At 31.4% G+C, this 24,616-nt stretch overlaps 1 protein-coding gene across 1 annotated transcript in view; it reads left to right on the top strand.

The window, feature by feature from the left end:
* LOC109608946 (kinesin-like protein CG14535) overlaps positions 1–24,616 on the top strand; it is a 131,794-nt gene that overhangs the window by 31,746 nt on the left and 75,432 nt on the right. The window contains exon 4 of the mRNA XM_020025505.2: positions 3,480–4,042. Coding sequence (XP_019881064.2) covers positions 3,480–4,042 — 563 coding nt within the window. The remainder of the gene's footprint in view (positions 1–3,479; positions 4,043–24,616) is intronic.

A 24,616-nucleotide genomic window follows, 5' to 3' on the forward strand; every position in this document is an offset into this window, starting at 1 on the left:
TGGGCGTTAACAGGCAATAATATTATGCATTATACCATTGTTGGTTGTTTGTACAGGTGCCTGGTGAATTTCATAGTGAAAGCATGATCTCGGACGTACTGTGGTAAATGCCGAAAGGGCCTAAGCCAAAAGTTAAATTTAATTATCGTGGGGGAAAAAATAGTGCTTCCCTAAGCTTCCGGATATTTGTGAATTCGTTCAGGTAATTAAATAATGTGTGCTAAACTGCTTTGATGGCGTTTTTGAGGGTGCGACAAAAGTGGTGTTTTTGTGTTCAGCTGCAATAATTGAAACGTTAACGTCGCTCTATTAGATTTCAGTGTTGTGAACTGGTGATTTATGGATACACTTTAAGAGAAAATATGTAAAAATAGTTTGCAGCAGCAATTCATTCTCCTTTAGAAGCGAAACAACAGGGATTAGCGTTTCGCAGAGTCTCATTCATTATCGAATCGTTTCGCGGCAAAGTGTCTCGCCATGATGAAAGCGATTCGAACCAGGACATAAGAAAGTAGCGAGGGGAACGAAAAAGCCCCCGTTCACCGGATATGTGCTAAGTGAGTTAAGTACCACCCCGGCCACCCCCGCGTCGATCCGCATCCCCACGACTCAATATCCCAGTCACCAGTTCGTTATCTCGTGCCGTAATCGCGGAGATGCACGCTCCGACACTACGAATACAAATTATGACACTTAGCGTTTACCGAAGGGTCGACGTATCGGTATCTGGAAAACTAGTGCGGTGGTCGGCCGCTGCAGATTAAACGCTCAAGGGCCTGCGGTCCAGACTGAATTATTAAGCCGAAAGTCCCCGGTTACTGTTAAAATCTTAATTTCCACATGCATGGGGTCTCCTCACCCGATCCATAACCGCACGCCGCCACACTGTTTCAACGCGTTTATCAAAAATTACATCTTGTGTTTAATTTGGCATTGCACATGTTGTACATCCAGGAGGTACAGCTCAGTTTTGGGATTCATGATCATTTCCATATATCCAACCATCATTACCGTTTCCCAAAATTCCATTTAAATAATCCCTATTTTAATTTTCATCGAGTGAAATGTTACCTATCAACCAATCAGTATTTATACAGAATTCTCTAAAACATTTGACAGCACTCAGCTACAATAAATAAAAAAATTTAATTGGCATCCTCAGGGGTGGATACAAGAATTCAATCTTTGGCCTTTTATTCTTCTTATTATACTCAATTTTGTGGTGTGTTAATACACTGCCATTTGTTTTTAAAAACTAACAGTGTCTTAATAACCACTTGGAACTCATTTGATGTTTGCTTCTTTTATATGTTACAAATCTATGTAATCACTTTTTCATTTACATTTCTACTGTATTTCCAAAGGTAAATAATCTTCAATTTCTTGTGAGCGTTTAAATTTACAAATTCTCTTCCTAGAAAATACATGAGTACCTAAACTTCTTAAATTAACATTTCCCCCGGATTTTAACTTTGTCAAAATCCTTTCATTTATGACTAATGTAGGATGGATCCGTTCGAATTTGAATAATTCGTGTGGTCGCAGTAAAGCTTGTTTGTATTTATGATCCGTTTTCTTTGTGCGAGATCAAACAGATTCATTACCTTTGATAAATGCTACCGACTACCTCCAGCAATGCGATCTGCAAATAAATTCTTTCTGAGCAACTGTCAGAGGCATTGTTACGAATTTTATATCCGTCACTGTGTACATTTAAAGTAAATGCACTAAAATAAATTACTAGTAGGGGGAAGGCAACCATTCAGAGATATGAAAACATCCATCAAAATGGGCATCGGTCTAATCGGGCTGAAGACCCTCCGCATTATTTCAATAAAGACATTAAATCAGCTGATCTGCTAAAACGAATGTCCAGTACATGGTTTAATGCGGTCATTATCGTAATTTCTTCTTATAGTGGAACGCTTTGCGTCATAAGATTTCTATCAATCACTCTTAGTGTCACTGTTCGAATCCCCGTAGCGAAATGGAACGGTGTCTTGGGGTGCGTGTCTCGCTGTCGAGGATTAGTTTAGATTTCTTCACGGATGTGCGGAAATATACGCTAATCAATCAAAATGCACCAAGATTTTTCTGATACACCATTAACTTTGTTCTCAGTCCAAATTTCCGATCATATTCCTCGGAATGATCATGTAAAATCAATTAATAAAAATGTATATGAAGTAGAAGAAATGACTCGATTGAGTTCTGAGTCTTTATCTGGCGTTTACAGTAAATTAAGATTGATAAATTCGGTGAGGTTTTATGAAAACAAACAGCGTTTTGTTAGTGCTTTGTGCCGGGCCGGGAATTTAATGATTCAGATGAAAATACGTTTAGGAAACGAGTTGCAAACATCAACGGAAACAACATCAATGAAACGAAAGCGTATCATTAAAACAAGCCAGATAAATCACCGTAATTGAATTACGAACTGAAATTATAAGAATCTGTAACAAATTGGCCGGGCGTACTATAAAAACGTCGTCCTTTTTATTCCTTTGCCGGCGACGTTTTGACAAATTTGTTTGTTCGCGTCGACACGGCGCATCCCCCTTTTTTCTGGCTTTTTCTGACTGCGGTTTCCGTTTTCATTCGGCCAAAAATCAAATAAACTCCCGGCCTGACATCTAAATCAAATTCCTTGTTGGTTAATTAAAAGGTATGCTGCCAGATTTAATTCATTATCATCGGTTTTTATGCCATTTTAAAAGTAAAAATAAAACGGTTTAAATATTTAATTATTATTTATACGCATTTTATGGGAAAATTTACATTTCGTTGTAAGGGATGCGGGAAATTCCAATATTTCATGACACCCCAGTGATCACATGTGTCGCATATTTTTTTTGAAAGGTAATATGCGTAATAAAAGTGATGGAGTGAATTTTACCCTCTATTATTATCTTACTGAGATTTGTGATAAACACAAGGGAATATTTTCCCCCTTTTTATTCAAATCTTTGTACGATATTTTATTTATTGTTAGTTCAAGATTTAAAAATTGAAATTAAATTTATAATTTGTTTTGCTTTTTAATTAAAGGTATTAATACGTGGTCGTGTTTTGTACACAACTCAGGTAAGGATTATGTCTGGAGCCAGAAAGAGATGATTAAATGCAGGGTGTTATTATAACACTGTATACAGTTTTCTTGCTTTTAATTATCAAAAGCTTTGTAATGAATTTTTAGATGAAAAGCATGTTTTATTGGATTTTTCACAATATATATATATATATAATATATATATATATATATATATATATATATATATATATATTATTTTACTAATTTTACTATTAGGCTTTAAACTAAAAATATTTGTATAATTTCTGAGTAGACACTTTAAATATCAAATTAAAATATTTAGTAAATGTGATACGATATTTATTAATAATTTGAATGCGTTTTGAATTATTTTAATATAAAAGTATTTTTTTAATTTCCTAGAGAGTAAAGAAAAAATTAATTTCAGATCGACATGGACGCAATAAAACGCACCGACTACGGTCAACAGTGCGAGCGAAACATGAATGGACCGGGAGGCGGCGCCGTCGCAGCATCTCCAGCATCAGCCGCCGCCGCCGTCCAGCAACAGCAACAGCAACACCACCACCACCACCACCGGCACCCAAACTGCGGCCGCATGCACGACCGAGAGTGGGAGCGCAACCCAGTCAATGGACGTGGCGGCGGACTATCCAAATCGCGATCAGTGCCTGCCTCAATACAGCCCGGTCCGGATCCCAGAAGGAAGAGATCGGTCTCCGGGAGGGCGGCGATGGAGAAGGGCCACGCTTCCAGGGCGGTCAGGCCAAAGAACGGGGGCCAGCACGTGCACCGGCCCCGGCACGTGAACAGCGTCGACAGGATGCAGGGTGCGAAAGGCGTTGGGTTCTTTGGGTACCATCAGAGTGAGACTTGTTACGTTGGTGATAATCGTGCTGGTGGTGGTGCCTACGGACTCTTCACGGAGGGCAATTATGCAAGTGTTTATGCGACCAACGAAGCTTCGGCGGCCGCAGCATTTTTTGCCAGGTAAGTTTTTGATCATTATAAAAATTTCCAAATTTTACTATTGAAATTTATTTTTTTATTCTTTTTTTTTGTAATTTCAACAAGGTCTAATTAAGAAACGTTTGCTTATTAAAAATTAACATTATAAAATAAAATTCACAACATTCTATGGTTGAATTTTGTATAATTCAAAAACTGACTAAAAATTTCCAAATTTTTGTTAATACTTTTACCTATGTTAATTTAAAAATTGTAAAATGTATCAAAAAATGTATAGTCATTATGTATTTAAATGTTAATTAAAAAAATAATTTCTTGAATATGTTTACAAAATCATTAACAATATTTCATAAGTAGTTTGTTTACAAAAATAATTAACTAGAAATCAATTAAAACATTTATATACATTGAATATACTACATTTTAAAATTTAAATTGTTAATTTTTAAATCTAAGTTTTGCAACTTTTTAATTTTGTAAATTTATATTTATTTAAAGTTCATGCTAGATGTAACAAAATTCTTATTGAAATTAAAATAACTTTTTGTGCAATATTTTTATAAAATATTATTACGTATTTACGCATAAGGTAAATTAAATTATGTATTATAATATATATTATACCCGTTTTATAATAATATTATAAAATGATATTCAATCATATATAAGACTGGTATCTGTTAAATATTCAAAGAATTCATTATTATTGTCATTTTGTCTAATTTTATATGTGAAAGAGATATTGTGTTATTTACATGAAAAACAATTAATTTATTTGTGTATTTTGTCTGCAAAAATATTACAGTATAGTTGATTTTTTATCAATTATAAATTATATTTGGATTTTGAGTTCACAAAAGAAGAAATATAAAAAAATAAATAAAACATTCTCTGTTATTATGCCTCAATTTTTTTTTTTGTTAAACCGACACATTGAACTATTTTTATGAAAATATTCTAAAATAATATTCAATGATATCTATAAAACTCACAAGAGTTTGTAACTGTTAAATATATAAGTTAGAAATTACAAAATATTCATTATATATAACATATATTATTGTCATTTTGTCTAATTTTACATGTAAAAGAAATATTGTGTTATATACATGGAAAACAATTAAATTATTTGTGTATTTTGTTTGCAAAAATATCAGAGTATAATTGATTTTTTATCAATTATAAATTTATATTTGGATTTTGAGTTGACAAAAGAATAATCCTCTGTAGTAATTTAATTCTGTACATCGACTAAAAGACATCGTCAATGCAATTAATTTTAATAATATTTCGTTCAATAATTTGTAATTTGATAAAAGTCTAAATACAAGTTAAATTTTGTATTTTTCTTACTTAGAATGGATTAATATTGAATATCCTCATTAGTAACGGAATTGCTATTAGACTAACTACAATCAAAATACATTATTTCAAAGTCTAATTGTTATTTTTTAATGTCCATTAATTAATAAAATTGCTAAAATAAAAAGTAAGTACTTCAGCTTAAAATTACCTGAACATTATCTGATATTTATCTAATGGAAACACACTGTAATTGTGATTTTTGTGTTAGTTCATAAAAATTTCTCGTTTTTACAATGGTATGTATTAAGGAAATAAAAAATATGTCTTTGTATGTCTATATGACAAAAAAGGAAGATATCGGCAGTGTGACTCATATTAGCCATTCCAAGTCATTTCCACAAATCCTCTCGTACGAAAACTATTTCCTCCCCAAAAAATACGCATTTTTCACGTACAAACGCGTGTCGTTCGCTCGCTTCATCCCCATAACTTGAACATGCCCCCCGACGTCAGAAATTCGAAAATTCGGACTGTTACAAATGATCCGATGTTTCGGTATTGGCCGTCATTAAGAAATATGTCGGTGGATGTTCACGGGTTATTAATAACGCTCCCACATATCATTACTCATCCCCCGTATCACCAGCGACGTGTTCATAAGTTTTTGTATTTGTCAATTCTGTCACCTTGTTTCTTCGCTGGGGGCTGCTTCATTATTTCCCAACTTTATGCATTTATGAACGATTTAAAGTGCGGTACGATCAGACGGGTCCTCGATTCGATTTCGCATTATTTATTCAATCAATATTTATCCTACGCGTTCCACGGGGACGTGGCCCATTTTCGCCTTACTTACATTATTTATTTTAATCCTGACCGGTCCATAATACATCACTTTCAACCATGCATCGGCCGTGTATAAATAATGTTCATGACATTGATATTTCCCGTCAGCTCCAATTAAATTCAGCTTAATCATTTCCAGTGCTGCCACACACTGTTTATATTTACCTTCGCGGACGTTTTGCTTGGTTTTTTTTTATTTTCGCCGCGAGTTTCTTGCAGTTTCCCATCGCAGCAACAGGTTGATGCGGTTACCGCGTTCATTACCATTTGTTTACGGTCCTCCGTTGCCGGGATAAAGCTCACAATTGCAACAATCTGAACTGTCTGTTCCACCGACTTGGTCGGGTGGATCGGGATTTTTGAAACTTTTATTATTATTGTTGTTGAGAGAGAATCACGACGGTTAACATTCTATGGCCAATAAATTCATCTTTATTTCCGTTGTATCGTAAATTCCATCCAATACTTGACTTATATCTAAAATAATTCAGCCAATATTAAATACCCATAAAAATCCCAGAAAATTGCCGTAGGTTATAAAACCATTCTTACGACGACATCTTTACGACGTCCATATATTTTTGTATTTATTAGACGAACGGGCGTGAACAGAAAAAAAAAACCGCCACATCGGCAGCGAAATTTAATTAACGCCGCGTCGCATAAACTTAATGAATTTCAGACGAATTAACATGCGAATTGCACCTGTGGGCTCGGAACTTATGAATTAGGAATCACTACTGTCTACACGGTCGCAATTAATTTTCGCGACCACTCGTTCGAACTCTTCTTTTAATGCTGCAAGGCCACTTTTATCTAGACCTGTCTATTGCGGGGGTTAATTTGCAAGCGTTCACTCAGATGAAATGTAATTAAAAAATTATTTATTTTAAGACGTGTGCACGATAATGTTTACATAAGTGTAATTTGTAGGCAGACAACTATAATTGCGAAGATATACCACCTCATGATTGATGCTGAAAGTGATGTAATGAAGTACCAAATATAGAACAAAATTAACTATGATATATTACTTAATGCTGCGTATAAACACTATTAACGATGCCATTAACTTAACTTTCTCAAAATCTTAATTAAATTTCTTAATACTTTTTAATTATATTATTTAATGGACTGCCATTCGAGACGCAAATACTTTTATGTGAGAAATACGTATAAAAATGTTTAATAATTCAGTTTATTCGAAGGATAAACCATAAAAGCCGGTGAATATTCAGATGTAGCGACAAATTGCAGGATTGGCAAAAATCCTGGCGGTTTGTCTCCGGATTCCGGGGTCAGCGCATTTAGAGAGACGGAGCAGGACACGGGAGATATTCAGACGTGGCACGTTAGAGGAAACGATTCCGGGATTGCCTGCGAGCGGTCAGGAGTGCGGTTTAGCCTTTGCCCCTCTCGCGCTCTTCCTTCATGGTCGCCTGCACACGGAACGTATTCCGCGGCCCCGCTATCTATTAACGAAATAACACTTACGAACCGCCCCAGGTACGGTTATTATTAATGTTCTTGTTCTAATGGATTTTACATAAATAGAAGATAACATGTTTGGTGGATCGTTCGCGCACGCACAACCACTCATTTGCACTTAATCTCTTTTACACTCTTTATTTATTTGTTTAATTTAATTTACCACGTTTTTTGCTTTCTAATTTTCATAGAATTACAGAATTATTTTACTGTATATAACTGTATAACTTTAAATTTCAAATAATTTTTATTTTTAATGGTTTTTTTATTGTTTGTTAAATTTAATGTCGTAATTTGAGCAGTTTTTGAAATCTTGTTATAATAAAATTAATTTTTAAAATATTTTAAATTTAAAAGTTTAAATATAATTACTAAATTTTAATCAAAATATACTAATCAATTATTTTATTTTATGTTAAAGAATAATTTTTTAATTTTTAATTTTTAATTCATTTGTAACCCTTAAACATTATTATATTATTTAAGATTATTTTTTAATAAAAATATTAATAAGGATTATGGAAGTAAATTTCGATGCTTTCATTGATGGTAATTTATATAATTGATCATTTTATGTGATTTAATTGAGTACATGTTTTCAGCTCTTTTATTGAATGTTAAATATTTAAATTTTTCTGAAATATTCTACGATTGTGAGACATAACTTTTTAAATAATGAATATCTTTTAAAAATTTAATGATATAAGCGAATAAAACTTAATTAAATATTTGTTTTCTATCAAATTTTGATGAATTTTAAGAATTTTTATATAAAATAAATAAAATATATATAATATAAATATATATATTATAAATATAATATATATAATATATATAAAATATATAAAATAAAAATTTCGTTCTTTTTTCGTTATCCATTCTTATTTTTTTAATAAAAATATCAATAAGAGGTGTGGAAAGTAAATTTCGATGTTTTCCTTGATGATAATTTATATAATTTACCATCTTTCATCTTTTTTATTGAATCTTAAATATTTAATTTTTCTGAAAGATTCTTCGATTATGAGGCATAACTTTTTAAATAATGAATGTTTTTTAACATTTTTTTATAAAATAAAAAATAAAATTGTAAGGCTTTAATTTTTGACAAATTTATTTTAATTGAATCATAATAAATTGACAATTTTCTACGATTTAATCGAATAAAACTTCAACATAATTAAATATTTGTTTTCTATCAAATTTTCAACAATTTTGAAGAAGTTTTGTAAAAGTTAAAAAACTGGTTCTTTTTTTGTTATTCTTTCTTAATTTTTTTAATAAAAATATTAATAAGAGGTATGGAAAGTAAATGACCATTTTATGTAATTTAATTGAGTATATCTTTCATCTTTTTTATTGAATCTTAAATATTTAAGATTCTTCGATTATGGGGCATAACTTTTTAAATAATGAATGTTTTTCAACAATTGTTTAATAAAATAAAAAATAAAATTATAATGGTTAATTTTTGACAATTTATATTAATTGAATCATAATCAATTAACTATTTTCTATGATTTAATCCAATAAAATTTCAATTTTTTGTGACCCTTAAATAAATATTTGTTCTCTATCAAATTTTTAACAATTTTGATGATTTTTAAGAAATTTACATAATTGCTCATTTTATGTGATTTAACTTTTTAAATAATGAATGTTTTTAACAATTTTTTATAAAATAAAATTTTAATGCTTTAATTTTAAATTTTTTGTATAAAGTAAAAATTTCTTATTCTTTGTTATTATTAATTATTTATTTTCTTAATTTTTCTACAATTTTGATGTATAAATTATTGAATAGGGGATGTTTCTAAGAATTTTTAATAATTTAGACTTACTGAAATACAATAAATTAGCCATTTATATGATTTAATCTAGTAAAAGTCAATCAAAATTGGTAAATATATGTTAAAACTTATATAACTAGTCTATACTCGGCTCTTTAACTTTAATTGCCGGTCATTAACATTTATAACGCAATAAACCATGTATTAAATTAATTTTAATATAAATAACAGCTCAACTGTCAGCTGCAGTTTATTGTTGTTAGAAACTCGAAACTACCAACGAATGAATATAAAATATTTAATGTACATGTCGCAACTCTCTTTTTACTGTCGTTTGTTCGTAGGTAACGTAATATTTGCAAATAAATAAATTATTATTGAATTACGCGAAATATCACATAATTCATAGCATAAAAATGGCGACGCAACGGTCTTGTACGTCAATTAAATACAAATCTGGTCATTAAACGGAAATTTACGACTCTCAACAGAATACTCTGTTGCATACGAGAGAAACTAAATCCTTTACATTTGATGTTAATTAACTACTGACCATAAAATTTATTATCGTTCCCCCGTTTACCATTTAATTTAGACACTCAACAATTAGATACTCTTTTAGCGAAATTCCAAATCGAGAGTTATCCTCCAATTAGGTGGCCAACAGGACAGGCGACTAATTGTAGACTTGCGTCCACTCGCAAACCGATCGTTGTTGTTGCTGCGATTCGTCACATTATTTTAAACATTAAAACAACGGATTTATCGCGGTTTATTCACGGTTTATTCACGGAATCGTAACGGCAACGTTGTCATTTAGATATCCGATAATTCACAGTGCGCCCATAGAATCATGATCCGGTCGTCAATTTATTAGCCGATCATTATCCTTTAACTGCGATCGGTGCACAAATAAGGTAAATCGGAATCATGAACATCATAAAATCATAATTGCAGGATAATTCGAGTCTCGACGTTCCCACCAGATGAATATTATTCAGGCCGAACCGGCCAGATGCCCTGAAAATTGTAACGCGATATCGATACTGGTTGTTGATTAATTTAATAAACCGCTTGTATTTCTAATAAGGATAATACGATCTTATTACTCTTATATTTGTAGAATTCATAAGGAAATGATTTTAATTAAATGTGCTCATTATCTCTTTTAATATCAATATAGACAATATTGGCAGAAAGTAAAGTTTAATTTTTGTCCTGGTTATTATGTTCAAAAAATGTATATTGAATATATTGAATTAACTCCCTATTATAAATTTAACAATTACATAGTTAAACAATAAAATAAATAAAGATTTTATTCATGATTATTTTGGGAGTAACTTATGCCATTTAAATTTTTATTACTACAAATAATTTGTAATTAGTATTTTAATTAATTCTACACTAATATATTGTTAAATTCATATTATTTTGAATGAATGGTCCATATTTTCCCAGGACTTTTGCAGAACCGTAAATAAATCTTTCTAATTACTATACTCTTTGTGTATTATTTTGTTGTTCACTATCTCCCATAAGTTTACAATAGAGTTTAGATCAAGAAATTGAGATGGCCAGTTCATAACATCAATTTTTTCCCTTAAAAGCCATTGCTACAAATATTTTAAAGTGTGCTTGGGGTCATTCATTATCTTGTTGAAAATAATGTTTTAATGGGATATTTTTATCTGAATATCAGTCCAGTGTAAAAGAGACCTGGTAAAGTCAACTGTGATTCGTCTGTTCTTCTGTGATAGTTATTGTTTTTTAGTCTGACATTCTCACATGAAAACTCTGTTGTTATCTTACAGTTCTTGAAGAAACATTAATTCCAAGTTGTGTCTCAAGTAGACCTTTTAATTTGCTGAAACTCAGGAAAGGATCTTTTTTGGAGTAGGATAAAATTTGTTTTAGAGATTGGTAACATTTAGTAAAGAGTTATGTTTAATATAAGAAATTTCTAATTTATATAAATTATATTAGATTTGCATATAGAAGGCGGTAGCAATTCATATATTTTTAAAGTTGCTCTACTTTCTGCCAATACTGTATATATATAATTAAATTAATTATATTGTTTGGTTGAGGGTACTTTGTGATTAAGTTTCTCAGGAAGAATCCATTATCTAATTTAAAAATAAAAATAAAATGAAAAAGTTCGCAACCCCAGAAACATTCTTGCACTAGTTAATGAAAAGTTCCCAATAAATTTACTACAGATGTAATTAAAACGTAATTTCCGCCCGAGCATTAAACGAAGAAAAATCTAATTACTCGCAACGAGCAAAGCGAAACTTGCAACCAACACTTCTCAACGGGGGAAAAACGGATCACCGGTGTTCGAAAAGTATTGACTGTCGGCTTGACTTATTAGAACCGCTTTTGACACATGGGATGCTAAATCGCTAAGGGAACACCCCACCTAAAAAATGAGTTTACAAACACACCGAACATTGCTGGATATATTACTTTCGCACCGCCCCCAGCCTCATTACAACCGGGCCGCATTTGTCATCCTCTTAAACTGATAGACGTCACTGCCGTTTATAAATTAAACACCATATTTTTAACGTGCATCACAAATCTCCAGACGCAACATCGCCTCGCACTCTATGTATAATTGCCGGGAAATTTTTAAATGACTCTATAAATAGCGATTTTTATATATTTGTTGGGGGCATAAAAAGTTTTAAAACCCACATAAATTTCATCCATCTTAAAATTAAACAATTTCTTTGAGTGGAAAGGTTATATTTGTATAAGTAGAATAATGGAGGAAATTATAATTCAAAAAGTGTGTCATTGTTGCTAATATCAGCAGGATTGATCAGTTCCAGTTTAGTATTCAATCCGAAGTGCCTAACGCGAATCTCCATCGATATTTTACGTCCGTCTTAATATCTTACGACGGTAAAATTTAAAATAAAATTTAACGATCGCGATCAGTTCACAGCGCTACTGTCTAGGTATCGCCTTCAATATGGGAGTATCGGTTTTTATTGCTCGAAATTTACACTCCATTAAATAAATATTCTATGCCTTTCCATTAACATACAACATTTAACGCCACTTGCAACACCGTTGCTGCTGTTCGACACATCGGGAATGTAGAAATATCGGTTTATTGTAATTGGTTTGGTGCAGGAACGTATTCGTAACAAAGTTGTTTCTTAACAATTAAATTGCCAGGGGGAATACGAGCATAATTTTGCAAAAGCAGCATTAAGTTTCTAAATAATCCACTCGTATATGAAAAGCATTAATTGTGTACTCGGAAAATATGGGTTTAAAACATAATGGAATAAGTTGACAAAGAGGCTTTCTGAATAATGCACGTTGTTCATGTAGAATAATATAAATACGTCAATCTATTATCTCTTTATTACCATACCCAATTACCCAGGACATGTTAATTATTCAGGCAAAAGTGCCTCGTTCATTACATTATCCTTTTGAAGATTACAGAAAAAATTGCGTTTACGTATAACACAAATGATTTAGATAACAAGAAAGGCGCTCTACGTCAACTGCATTATTAACAAGTAATTCGAATGCGGGCAAAATGGCTGGTAAATAAATAAACAATGGTGGAAGATCTAAAATAGTGCGCGCGACCTAGTATCACGGTCCGCGGTCATAAAAGCCAATTTAAATGTATAGAATTACTTGTACAGCTCCCCTGATTGTTCCGTTCCGTTGTCAACCCTTACACACTACTTAACGAACCGGTAAAATATTCCTCCCTTGAGATGATACTTAATATTGAATTAACAATTTTATTATAGCGGGGGGTAGATGCGTCCTTTTTATTAACATGCAAATTTATTCGATTCAGTCAACCGGCCCGTACAAATCCCACTGAATCCGAATTTTAATTAAAACAATTTAAGGTGACGCCGATGTTTGGGATGTGTGCGAAAATCGCGTTTACAGCCACCGGAAATCTGTCGGAAGTCCCACGTTACAATTAAACCCCATTTCGGATACCTTGTCCCAGTTTGTGTCAAAAATCGGTAATGAATTCATCGAATCATGTCTTCGTCTAGAAAAAATACCGTTAACTAAACAGCTTCTTAGAAAATACTTCATTAAGGTTAATTCCTTGTTGGGCGGTTGTGCGAGTTTTTATCGGTCCGGGACCAGTTAATCGGCAAACATGGGAATGCTTTGGAAAAATTCAAAATTTTCGCATTAAATCACAAAGCCGCCAGTACCAATTTATTGCACCACATTAACGGCATAAATCATCGCGGAAATAAAAAATTTACGAGCCCACTAATTACACATATTTAGCATTTCTCACAATTAGCTTTGTTTCACGGCCGACAGCATCCATTACACTATCATTCATGTGTGCTGCATAAAAACGCTTGGAAACTTAAAACGTCGTTTATGCGCCGCGTGAGAACCCGCACAATTCAACTGTTGCCAACTGAACCCGACGATTTGTAATCGTGATTTCGAAAAAGTTGCCTTTTCGACGTCCCGTCGTGCGCCAATTAATTCCAAATCACTGTGATTCCAGGGAACCGGTTCATAGACATCATTTTCTACCACAACTGAAGAGTTTTCAGTTATTATTGTAGAGGTAACCACAAATATTTTAATTACATATAATCATTAAGTTATTTGTATATTTGTAAGTTGTGTTTGTTCTGTTCTTCCATTTTCTATATTCTTTATAGTAGTAGTAAAAGTTTTGAAAGTTTAAGTTAGTATTTGTTCTTTCCTTCTATTTTCTACAATGTTTAAACTGAAATCTGTTTCTGTTCTTCTTCTCTATTAATGTGTGTTTGAATTTATCTAAGACTTTAATCAGTAAGTAATTTAGGAAGTTTCAAAGATAAGAGTTTTTTTCTTCCATTTTCTACTGTTGTTGAATTATTTTTAAATAACTATGAGGTCAGATTTCAAGCTGAAAGATTGTTTCGAAGAGTGGATGATTACGTTGTGTCCTTTTTTGCTGCAGTCTTTGCTGCTGTACAATCCTTTTCTGTAGAAGACATTAATGTAAGTTCAACATACACAACACTTTTTAAAGACAATGTTTCAATGAAGCTGAATTTGAATGAAAATAACCATCAGACAAACACAACAATATTCTTTTGTCATTCGTTATTCGTGCGTCAAGTGACCCGGCACCGTTTGGAATGCGCGTGCACGAACAACAAATTATAATATATGAAATTCATGTCGTATACAGAATTAATAAAGGTAGTTTGCATTTTTTCACCTCGACGCCGGGTGTTTTATGGCGCGGAAGGGGCGCCTCAACTCTTTGCATAATGAGCGCCGCAGAAAGAATTTGACAAATTACCGAAGTGCTGTCGCGTGTTCGACCCCCGCCCTTAAACATTGTGTGTGTGTGTGTGGTCCGCGAAATGGTCGCGGGGTTGGACCTTATCATATCTGGCCTGGAATTTTTCTACACCCAACTCCCCACTTTGGAGGGAACGTCAACTTTCCGCTTCCCATTTTTTAACATGTATCAAAGAAACATATGTTTCTTTGTATTACTTGCTATGTCTGCACTAAATTATGTTCTTAAGTAATGTCTTTACTTAATATCAATATTATTCATTATCCTCAAATATTTGAAGTTATTTCTTTAATTATTTTTTTTTTTTTTAAATTAAACATTTATCATATCCTGGTTCTTTTAAAATTATAATTATTAAAATTTTCTCTTAGAAATTTAGAGCTGTAAATTTTGGACCATTTTAAGAGTTGTCATTAAGAAATTTAATTGCAAAAAAAACTTTAGTAAAATGTGTTTCCATTAGAATTTAAGATGTTGTGATCATGAAAAAAACATAAAGTAAATTGTAGGAGTCACTGACATCATTCTAATCAATCGATAATTGGTCTTAGAATTATTGCCGCCAGGGAATACTGTTCGGGTGTAAGAAGGCATCTCATTGAAAAGAAAAAACCTCAAAGAGTTTACCTGAAGCAAGAGTAATTCAATTTATAAAAGGTTGTGTGTGAGTAATTGAAAATGGAGTTATCAAGTATATATGTTTTTATAACACATTCCATAGACACGAATCATATTAACATAAAACCACATAAAAGATCAACAAATTATATTTTCACTGCACTAACCTTCTTGAGATATTGCTAAGAGGGGGCATGTTAGGCCTTCCTCTATATTTAAATTGGGAAGAAATCTTCTCTGTTAAAGATTCCTCTCCCACTCCTCCTTCATAGAACTTGAGAGAAAAGTGCTGAAGTGAACAAAATAATGCAGTTAGATCTAATCTTAGACCGTTCTCCAAAGCTTACATCAATATCAGTTGGTTTTTATTCGCCTTTTGTAACCCCTTTAATCCTTTTAGAAAAACCCGACGTCCATTATTATAATTCCCCGATTAAAATAGCCGAAATCGCGATTAACTAATCGCTCCACCGGCATTTCATTCTTATTCGCCCGTTTTATTTTTTTGTGTGTCACCGCGAGAGCCATCAATTATACCGGGGGGCAGTTGTGTGCGTAGAGGCATTAAAATTAGCCGGAGTAGTATTCGGCGCTGTTATCGCTTTTCCGAGCTGATAAGATTCACGTGCGCGGCCACGTGACCGTAACCCGACTACATGATTGATGGACGCGGCACGGCCGAACGTGTCCACTATTACTTATTACGCGAAGTATACGCACTTGTCACGGCACCATTAATGTGCGCGCTGTCGCTTTACGGCCCCCGGATCCCATGCAGATTTTTGATTAACGCTCCCGATGCCGATTCGATTTTAATTAACGTTTAGGTGTGTTTTACATCCATTAGCTGAATATTTGTCGCATCGACGACTTTTCCGAATAACTACAATGAAGATGACAATGTTGTGATAATTTATAGTTCTCTAAGAAAAAAATTGATAATTTCAAAAAGTACTATTTAAAAAACTGTTATGAATGTTTGAGTGAAAATTTTATAAGAAAATTTTCAAAAAACTCAAAAAAATAAAATTTTCAATATTTAAATAAAGTGAAATCGAAATTTTAGTCTGCAGCGAAAATTCCAAAGGACAACTTCCAGTAACATTAAGTGGTACAGTTAATAGTATTTTAACATTTGGTAAGAAAATTGAAGATTAGTGTTAAATTCTTGTAAGACATTTTTAAGATTTTTAAGCAAAATTAATAATTTAAAATTTAGGAATAAATGTGAGAATACCAAAAACCAAAAATGTTACAATTTCAAAATTCTTTATACCAAAAATGTTACAATTTCAAAGTTCTTTATACTAAAATCTCACATTTTGAATTTATAGATAATTGTAAATTGTATAGAAAACTGTACGATCATTTTTCAATGTAAATAGTAAAAGGTAAGAAAATTCTATAAGAAAATTGAAGATAACATAAATTTAGAAAATTATCGATATTTTTGACGAAAAATGGTAAAAATTTGAATATTCCATAAGAAAACTGAAGAGTAATTCTAAAAATTCTATGAATTTAATAAATTCAAAAGATGGAAATTTAATGAATTCAAAAGTACAAACATTTCTTAATGCGAATTACACTTTTAAATCAAAAATAGCAAAATAATAATTAAAAAAAATTAAAAACAAAATAATATTTCTTAAAAATGAAAGAGATACTTTTACATAAATAAAATCATTGGGACCCAGATATTTGATAAGAAAATTAAAGATTAATTTTTAAAAGTTAATTTTTCTTCTTGTAAAGTTTTTTAAGAAAAATTAATAATAAACGTGATTATACCAAAAATGTTACAACTTCAAAATTCTTTATACTAAAATTTCATATTTTGAATTTATAAATATTTGAAAATTCTGTAGAAAACTGAACGATCATTTTTTAATGTAAATATAAAAGGTAAAACAATTCTGTAAGAAAATTCATGATAAGTTTACAAAATTTTTGATATATATATATATGCTATTTTGACGAAAAATGGTAAATATTTCAATATTCCATAAGAAAATTGAAAAGTTATTCAAAAATTATTTAATGCTATAATAATTATTATAAAAATAAATTATCCTTGAGAATTCTAAGAATTTAATAAATTCAATTCAATTCAATCAATTCAAGAGTACAAATTGAAATTTAAAACCACAGTTTTAAATGAAAAATAGCAAAATAATAAGTAAAAAAAGATCAAAAACAAAATAATACTCCTCAAAAATGAAAGAGAAACTTTCACATAAATGAAATCATTGATCCTGATATTTGATAAGAAAATTGAAGATTAGTGTTAAATTTTTTTCTTGTTAGATATTTTTAAAAATTTTAATCGAAATTAATAATTTAAAATTTAGGAATAATAGGAATATTACAATTAATATTATAAAAATAAATTATCCTTGAGAATTCTAGCAATTTAATAAATTCAAAAGATTCTATGGATTCAAGGTACAAAAATTTCTTAATGAAATTTAAAAATATATTTTGATTTTTATGGGAATTTAAATTTAATTATTAATTCTTTAAAAAATAGCAAAATAATAATTTAAAAAAAGAATTAAAAACAAAATAATATTCCTCAAAAATGAATTCACATAAATAAAATCATTGGGACCCTGATATTAGATGTAAAAAATTTTCCTTTACAGTGCTAAATGTTCCAATTAAATCGCATTGAATTTATGTCCAATCTTGATAACAAAGTAGGTAAACAAACGCATATTGCAATAATAAAGGCACAACCATTTGAATTGCACAATCTGTATTTAGTTGTACAAGAGCTGCGTCAAATTAATTTCTATGATGTAATACGGTTTGTCTGCGCGGCATATTAACTGACAATTTAGCCAAATTCCCAGGAGCAAAGCGAAATGGGATTACACAAGAAATCCTTGTTTGTTCTTGATGTAAAAAGCCTCAATTTCTAGACGTATTTCTCGACTGATTCTCATTAACTGTTGTCTTGATTGCCGCAAAAAAGTGGTTTATAGAAAAAGATACGGTTGAATTTGATCGAGCATAAAAAACTAGACATTTAACATAAAAGTATCGGTGCGGATTATTTACAATGTTTCTGGTTCTGGTCGCGTTATTATTTCAAGATTTTATGCGCGGCATGAAAATATAATTTGTGTCGCATGCAGGGGCGGCCGGATAATTAAAAATTCCCGTTCGCCACACGGTATTGATTCCCCCGGATCCATCATCAAGAAAAAGGGGGTTGTTTTGTTGCTTTGAACTTTCCATGAAAAGTTATCATCAAGCGCGAAAGTTTTACGACTTGACATATGTTTGATTAAAAGGGGAAAAACTATGGCGATGTGCGTGGAAATGTAAATCGCGACTTTTACGACTCTTTACGACTCTTATTCCACACCTGAAATAAGGAACAAACCATTCGGCCAATTAATCGGGTCGTAAAAACCCGGCCATACCACTAAAGTGATTGCTTGTTTTATTGTTTGTACAGATATTCTTGATGAGGTATTAAAAATTTACCCACCGCTGTTTTTTATATTTACTACGCGCAAACACGAACGCCCATGCCGTGAATTTATTTGACAACTGTGTCGTGACGCGTTCACGAATAATTTAAGATTAACTTTTGAATGCGTAATGTTCGATGCAGTAAAAATCGCACCGCACCGACGAATATCATTTTTTTCCACCACGGAAATATTATGGCTGGAGAAGAAAATATTTTGCCCTGTTATGGGGTACTTTAATTTAGATGATGTGTGCACGATATTATTAAAAACGCAGGCAAAATTACCAGTATCACTGGCGCATCCACCATTCTTCAGAAATTGACGTTCAGCCATTAATTCATTCAATAATAATTTTTGTTATTTCATATATATTAATTTTTTGTAAAATTAATTACCACATTAAATATAATAAATCGTATAGTACTTAAGCGTTTCTCATTATTTTTAAATACCAAAAAACACATAAAACCCCCACATAAAGCTGCTTTCCGTCATTAAAAGTGCAAATAAAAAAAAAAACACATTTGTTAATTAAGTCTTTTAATTTCCGTCCGATTGTGCAATGGTACACGGTCGAAAAAGCCGATCAGAAACCAAACCGGAATCGCATCCAGAATCCTTTGATGCCGCGTGATTAACCGCGGTGCGTCCATTATACGAAATCCTTCCGTATGCATTCGGAACATTATCTTTGATAATGAGGTGATCCTTTTTCGCCATGGCAACAATGAGAGCGTACCATTATAATCCCCGAAAAGCGGGAGCGTTCATCTAGTAACGGGAACGGGAACTAGAAACGGGATAGTTGAGGGACGGGACGCTAGGCGTCTATAGTTGTGCGCTGATTGATTTATGGTCGGGAAATTCGGTTTTTGCGGCGCCCTCGGAGGGTTGCTGTATTGACGAGGGGGTGGAAATTTGTATGCAAATGTTGGCAAAATTATTGTTTATTGTTTTATTGATTTATAATTAAATATTTCATTTATTAATTATAAATACACGTTTCATTATAGTTTCATGGTAATAACCCATTATGTTCTCGTCAATATTTTATAATTGTTCAAAGATTTTTAATTAAAATTAATTAAATACATTATAATAAACTTTATTAACTAAATTGTTAAACGAAAGGAATAAACAAAGGATGAATTAAATTAAATAATATAACATTTTTTAACAAAAATAAATATACAGATTTTTAATTAAAATTAATATATCAATACATTAATATAAAATATATATTATATTTTATAATAATACTGATAAACGAATAGAATAATCAGAAGAAGAATTAAATTAAAAAAAACATAACATTTTTAGTATAAATACATATAAAATAAATAAAAATAAAATTAAAATATTTATTAAATACATATTAAAAATTTATTCACATTTAAGTAAAATACAGTTTTGTTTTTATGAGTATCAGACATATCCAATGCCATTAAGATAATTGATTATTTTTTATTATTAAGAGGAAGAAAATATTCAGGAGAAGTGGATTTGAAAATTTAAAATCTAGTTAAAAAATTGAAAAATTTCAAAAACTTCAAAAAATAACTGAATTTTAGTTGGTATTTTGGTAAAAATTATGAATATTATTGGACAATTCGATAGAGAAATTCAAAAATGTCTTTATGTAAATGTTGAATATAAAATAAAATATATATTCATAGTTTGAAATCAAAAATATCCATAAAAAAGAGGTGGAAGTTTGTATGCATATATTGGTAATGTTTTATCATTTGTTATTATATTAAGATATATCTTAAGAACCTTTTCGTCAATATATTATCATTTAAGACAGATTTATAATTAAAATATATGATTAATTTAATGTAATAAATTATTATTAATACTAATACAAATAAAATAAATACAATCATCTTGATTAAAACTCTTTGATATATATGTAACGTAACAACAAATGTTTATTAAATACGTATTAAAAAGTAAATAAAAATACAGTTTTGTTTATGTGAAAGTATCCGACATATGCAAATGCTATTAAAATAATTGTTGATTATTTTTCATTAATTATCAACTAAATATTCTTTTAATTATTTAAACGAGGTTGTTATGTTATAAATGGTAAATGTACATTTTACAGTTATGTATTCGTTTTTCAATTATAAATCGAATTTACATATTAAAGACTAGTGAACTTGAATTAATAATTTAATTTATAATAAAATATATTTAGTAGTAAATGATTGTTGATTAAAAATGATGTGATGTTATAATTGGAAATTCATTAAATACGCACACGTTAAAATGTAATTAAAATTTGGCTTAAAGGCAGTCTATAAAATTCCCAACTTTGATGATTATTAATAAAATTACTGATAAAAATAAAGTTTAGTTGATATTGTAAGGGTAGAAACCAATTTGCGCAACTGTCGAAGTTCAATTAAAAGAAAATCGCCCGAGTCATTTAATGTAGGGAATCAACGTTGAAATAAAAGTTGACGGTATAGTTTAATTATTTGAGATATTGTTTAGATTTGAAGTTGAGCGGCTATAATTAGTGCGAGGACTGGAATAGGGAGCGTTTTGTGGGGGCATTTCCTTTAATAATATCGTAATCAAGGGTGGTGTCTTGGAATCTCAGCCGGTCTGTGATGGTGGCTCGTAAACCCTTTATTTCTTTCCTCTTTTCTTATGAAGTAATGAAATTCCCCGAATGAATGCGAATTCGCTTTATTTAGTCTTACATAGCTGGGATTTTTTTCCGGTTCAATTTATAAATGCGCATTTTTACATCAGTACGAAATGTTTCTGAACGGGGTCAATTAGAAGTTTGTTCGTATGATTGTGGAACCAAATTACGAATGTTTGTTTCACAATTTTCACCTAATAATTCAATTTCGTTTTCCTTCCTCGACAAGCAATTGTTTGATTTTTCATGCATGTTGATTAAAATATTTTTTACGTCCGTCGGAAATAATTAGTCTGTGAAACAAAATATACAAAACATGTTTTATTCATGACAACATACATGGCTATTTTAAATTTCTGTATACAAACATTTAATTCATCCAGGCCATTATGATAGATTTCGTTCGGATAAAGCGTTCATATTATCACTAGCGAGCAGCATTACATCATTACGATATTAAATTAGAGGGAATTAATTATTCATGGACAGTAATTAATTTCGTATTAAACAAAATTATATTTGGTACGGAAATACAGTTTCCATACAAGTTACTTGTTTAATTACACACATTGGATTAATAGGTATAACTCATAATAAAATTATCATACTGCATTAGTTTGAGTTATTCGTCGTGACACACCCTGCCCAAAAACTAATTTAAGACCCGTCCCGACAATCGCTTCATCTAAGATACAAATGAACGTTTTAAAACAGTCTTATCCTCCACAACAGACTTTTTAACATATTTATTTTCCGCTCCCGTTTATGAGTTAACGGTGGTGCAGAGCAGAAAATGACACCGCTCATTTGTATTCAGACGTACATATTTAATCTGATGCGATGCATATTGCGCCATCCTCCCCATTCCATTCTCTCTCATAATCTTCACTCGTCATCCCACCTCGCGTAATGACACCGGTTCTTGTTTTGCCGCCGGAAACGCGAAAAATAATATCTGATCCAACTTAAAGTTCCCAATGTGTTGAACGGTGCATTAAAGCTATTTTATAATGAATTGCGTGTTGAACTCGCAATAAAAATTTAGAACGTAAATTTTACGACTATTTTACATGACTTGAACGATGCCATTGTTTTGTAAAAACAAACGGTTTATGGTCGGTAAATATATGGAGCAAAGCGAGCATTAGGTGCAGTTTGAGTTTCGTTTTGCATGTTGTAATAGGGTTGCGCAATTTATTCTAATAACTCTATAAAATAGAGCGAATGGAATTAAATTTCACCATTACACACATACTATGGCTGAAAGATAGACTTCTAAAACATGTAAACATGATGTAAATACATTTTATTTTTGTTAGCTATACGATTATTTTGTTCAACATTACTATTTTAATCAATAAATTTATTAACATTTCACTCGTAGTCTAATTATTAGCCGGTCCATCCATTTCGTATTAACCATTGCTGTATTTAATGTATATTTGAGAAGATCTTCGAAAAGGTATAAATTAGTTATCAATTCCAGTATCACACAAACAAGGAATATCCATTATGGTTTGCATAATAAATGTTTTTGAATAATAGATTTAATCCAAATTGACGTTAAATCCGTCTGCCTATTATTGTAACGTGAAGCCACGTTAATTCAAACTCGGGGGAATGTAAAAAACTAAAAGTATTGCAATTTTTATTCCAGTCTGAAAAGCAAATTTTATTGATTTTCGACACCTTTTACAAACATAAAATGACAAAAATATTAACTATTATTTTATAATTTAATTAACTATAATATTGTTTATTAAAATGCTGCGTGATTCAAGTGTTTTTAATTAAAATTAAGCATATAAACAAACAATTAATTAAAAATTTATATTATGCATACGCTTTTGATGAATAAACAGTACCTGCCATTGTAAAAACATTGAATGTAAAATTAATATTAATGGTGCTCATTAAATAAATTTATTAATTACCTTTAATATTAAATAATGTACCATACAAAAACGGGAAAATCCCCCATGTGTTGACAAAAATGACATTTGCACCAGCGAACAGTTTCCATAGTTCTAGATTATAAGCCAATAATGAGCGATTCATTTTGATTTGAATTAAATATGATAATAATTCAGCAAACAGTCGAAACGGCTTTATTGTATTATGAATAACCGACACTGATTATATAAAATTCATTGTGCGAATTGTGGATTCCGCGATCTGGTAAAATTATCAAAACGTATGACCGGCACAATGCATAATGCATAATATATTTTCATACGGCGGTCTAACCAATTTTCAAACTGGACTAATTCAATATTCATGATCGAGGATCCAGTTTCGTTCTACGCATTTCGACAGTACGAATAATACGGTACTGGGACAAAGCACAACAGTACCAATTTATTTATTCATTTGGTGTTTTCAAATGATTGTTGGGTTTTAATAAAAAATCTCCGAGCTAAGACAGGAATCAGTGCGATCTTGATTTCGGCGAGATTACATCAATTTCCACAAGTCAGACGGATTAACATCCTCTTCGGAGGATTTAAGTTTGCGTCCTGTAATTAGGACCGGTCCTCAGGTCGACGTCGCGACGCCCCGTAATGCTCCGGTTTATTTTCAATGCCCGTTCGCAAATCTACGTTTTAATTTGGGAGCGAAGTCGGTTTCATTAAAACTGGCAGACACTCGACTATCGGGAAGTTTCAAATTTAAATCCAATCGAAGGTTGAATATTCGAAAATTTGTAGCCGCAGTATTATGATTTGGGCCTTTGAAACGGAATTTCAGCGAAAACCCCTGACGGAATAATCATTTATTCAGCGCTCGCCCAGGTATCTGCATACACATGTTGCACAGAAAATAATAAATCCTACTGTTTCCACACACACACACACATACACACACACACACACACATAGACATACACATACGCGACCCAGCCACGCTAAATAGGAAGTAAAGAGCATTTCAAAGGCCGAATTTGCATAATAAAGGAGACGCCACGGGTCAAAGGCTCTTGCTCCATTGTAACCCCTTACAATCGACGTCTTCGGGTGCTTTTGCGAACACTCTCTTATCACCTACTTATTGACCGCGACAGGCTGCATCCTTTTTTTATTC

This window comes from Aethina tumida, chromosome 7, assembly GCF_024364675.1.
Source record: "Aethina tumida isolate Nest 87 chromosome 7, icAetTumi1.1, whole genome shotgun sequence".
Lineage (NCBI taxonomy): Eukaryota > Metazoa > Arthropoda > Insecta > Coleoptera > Nitidulidae > Aethina > Aethina tumida.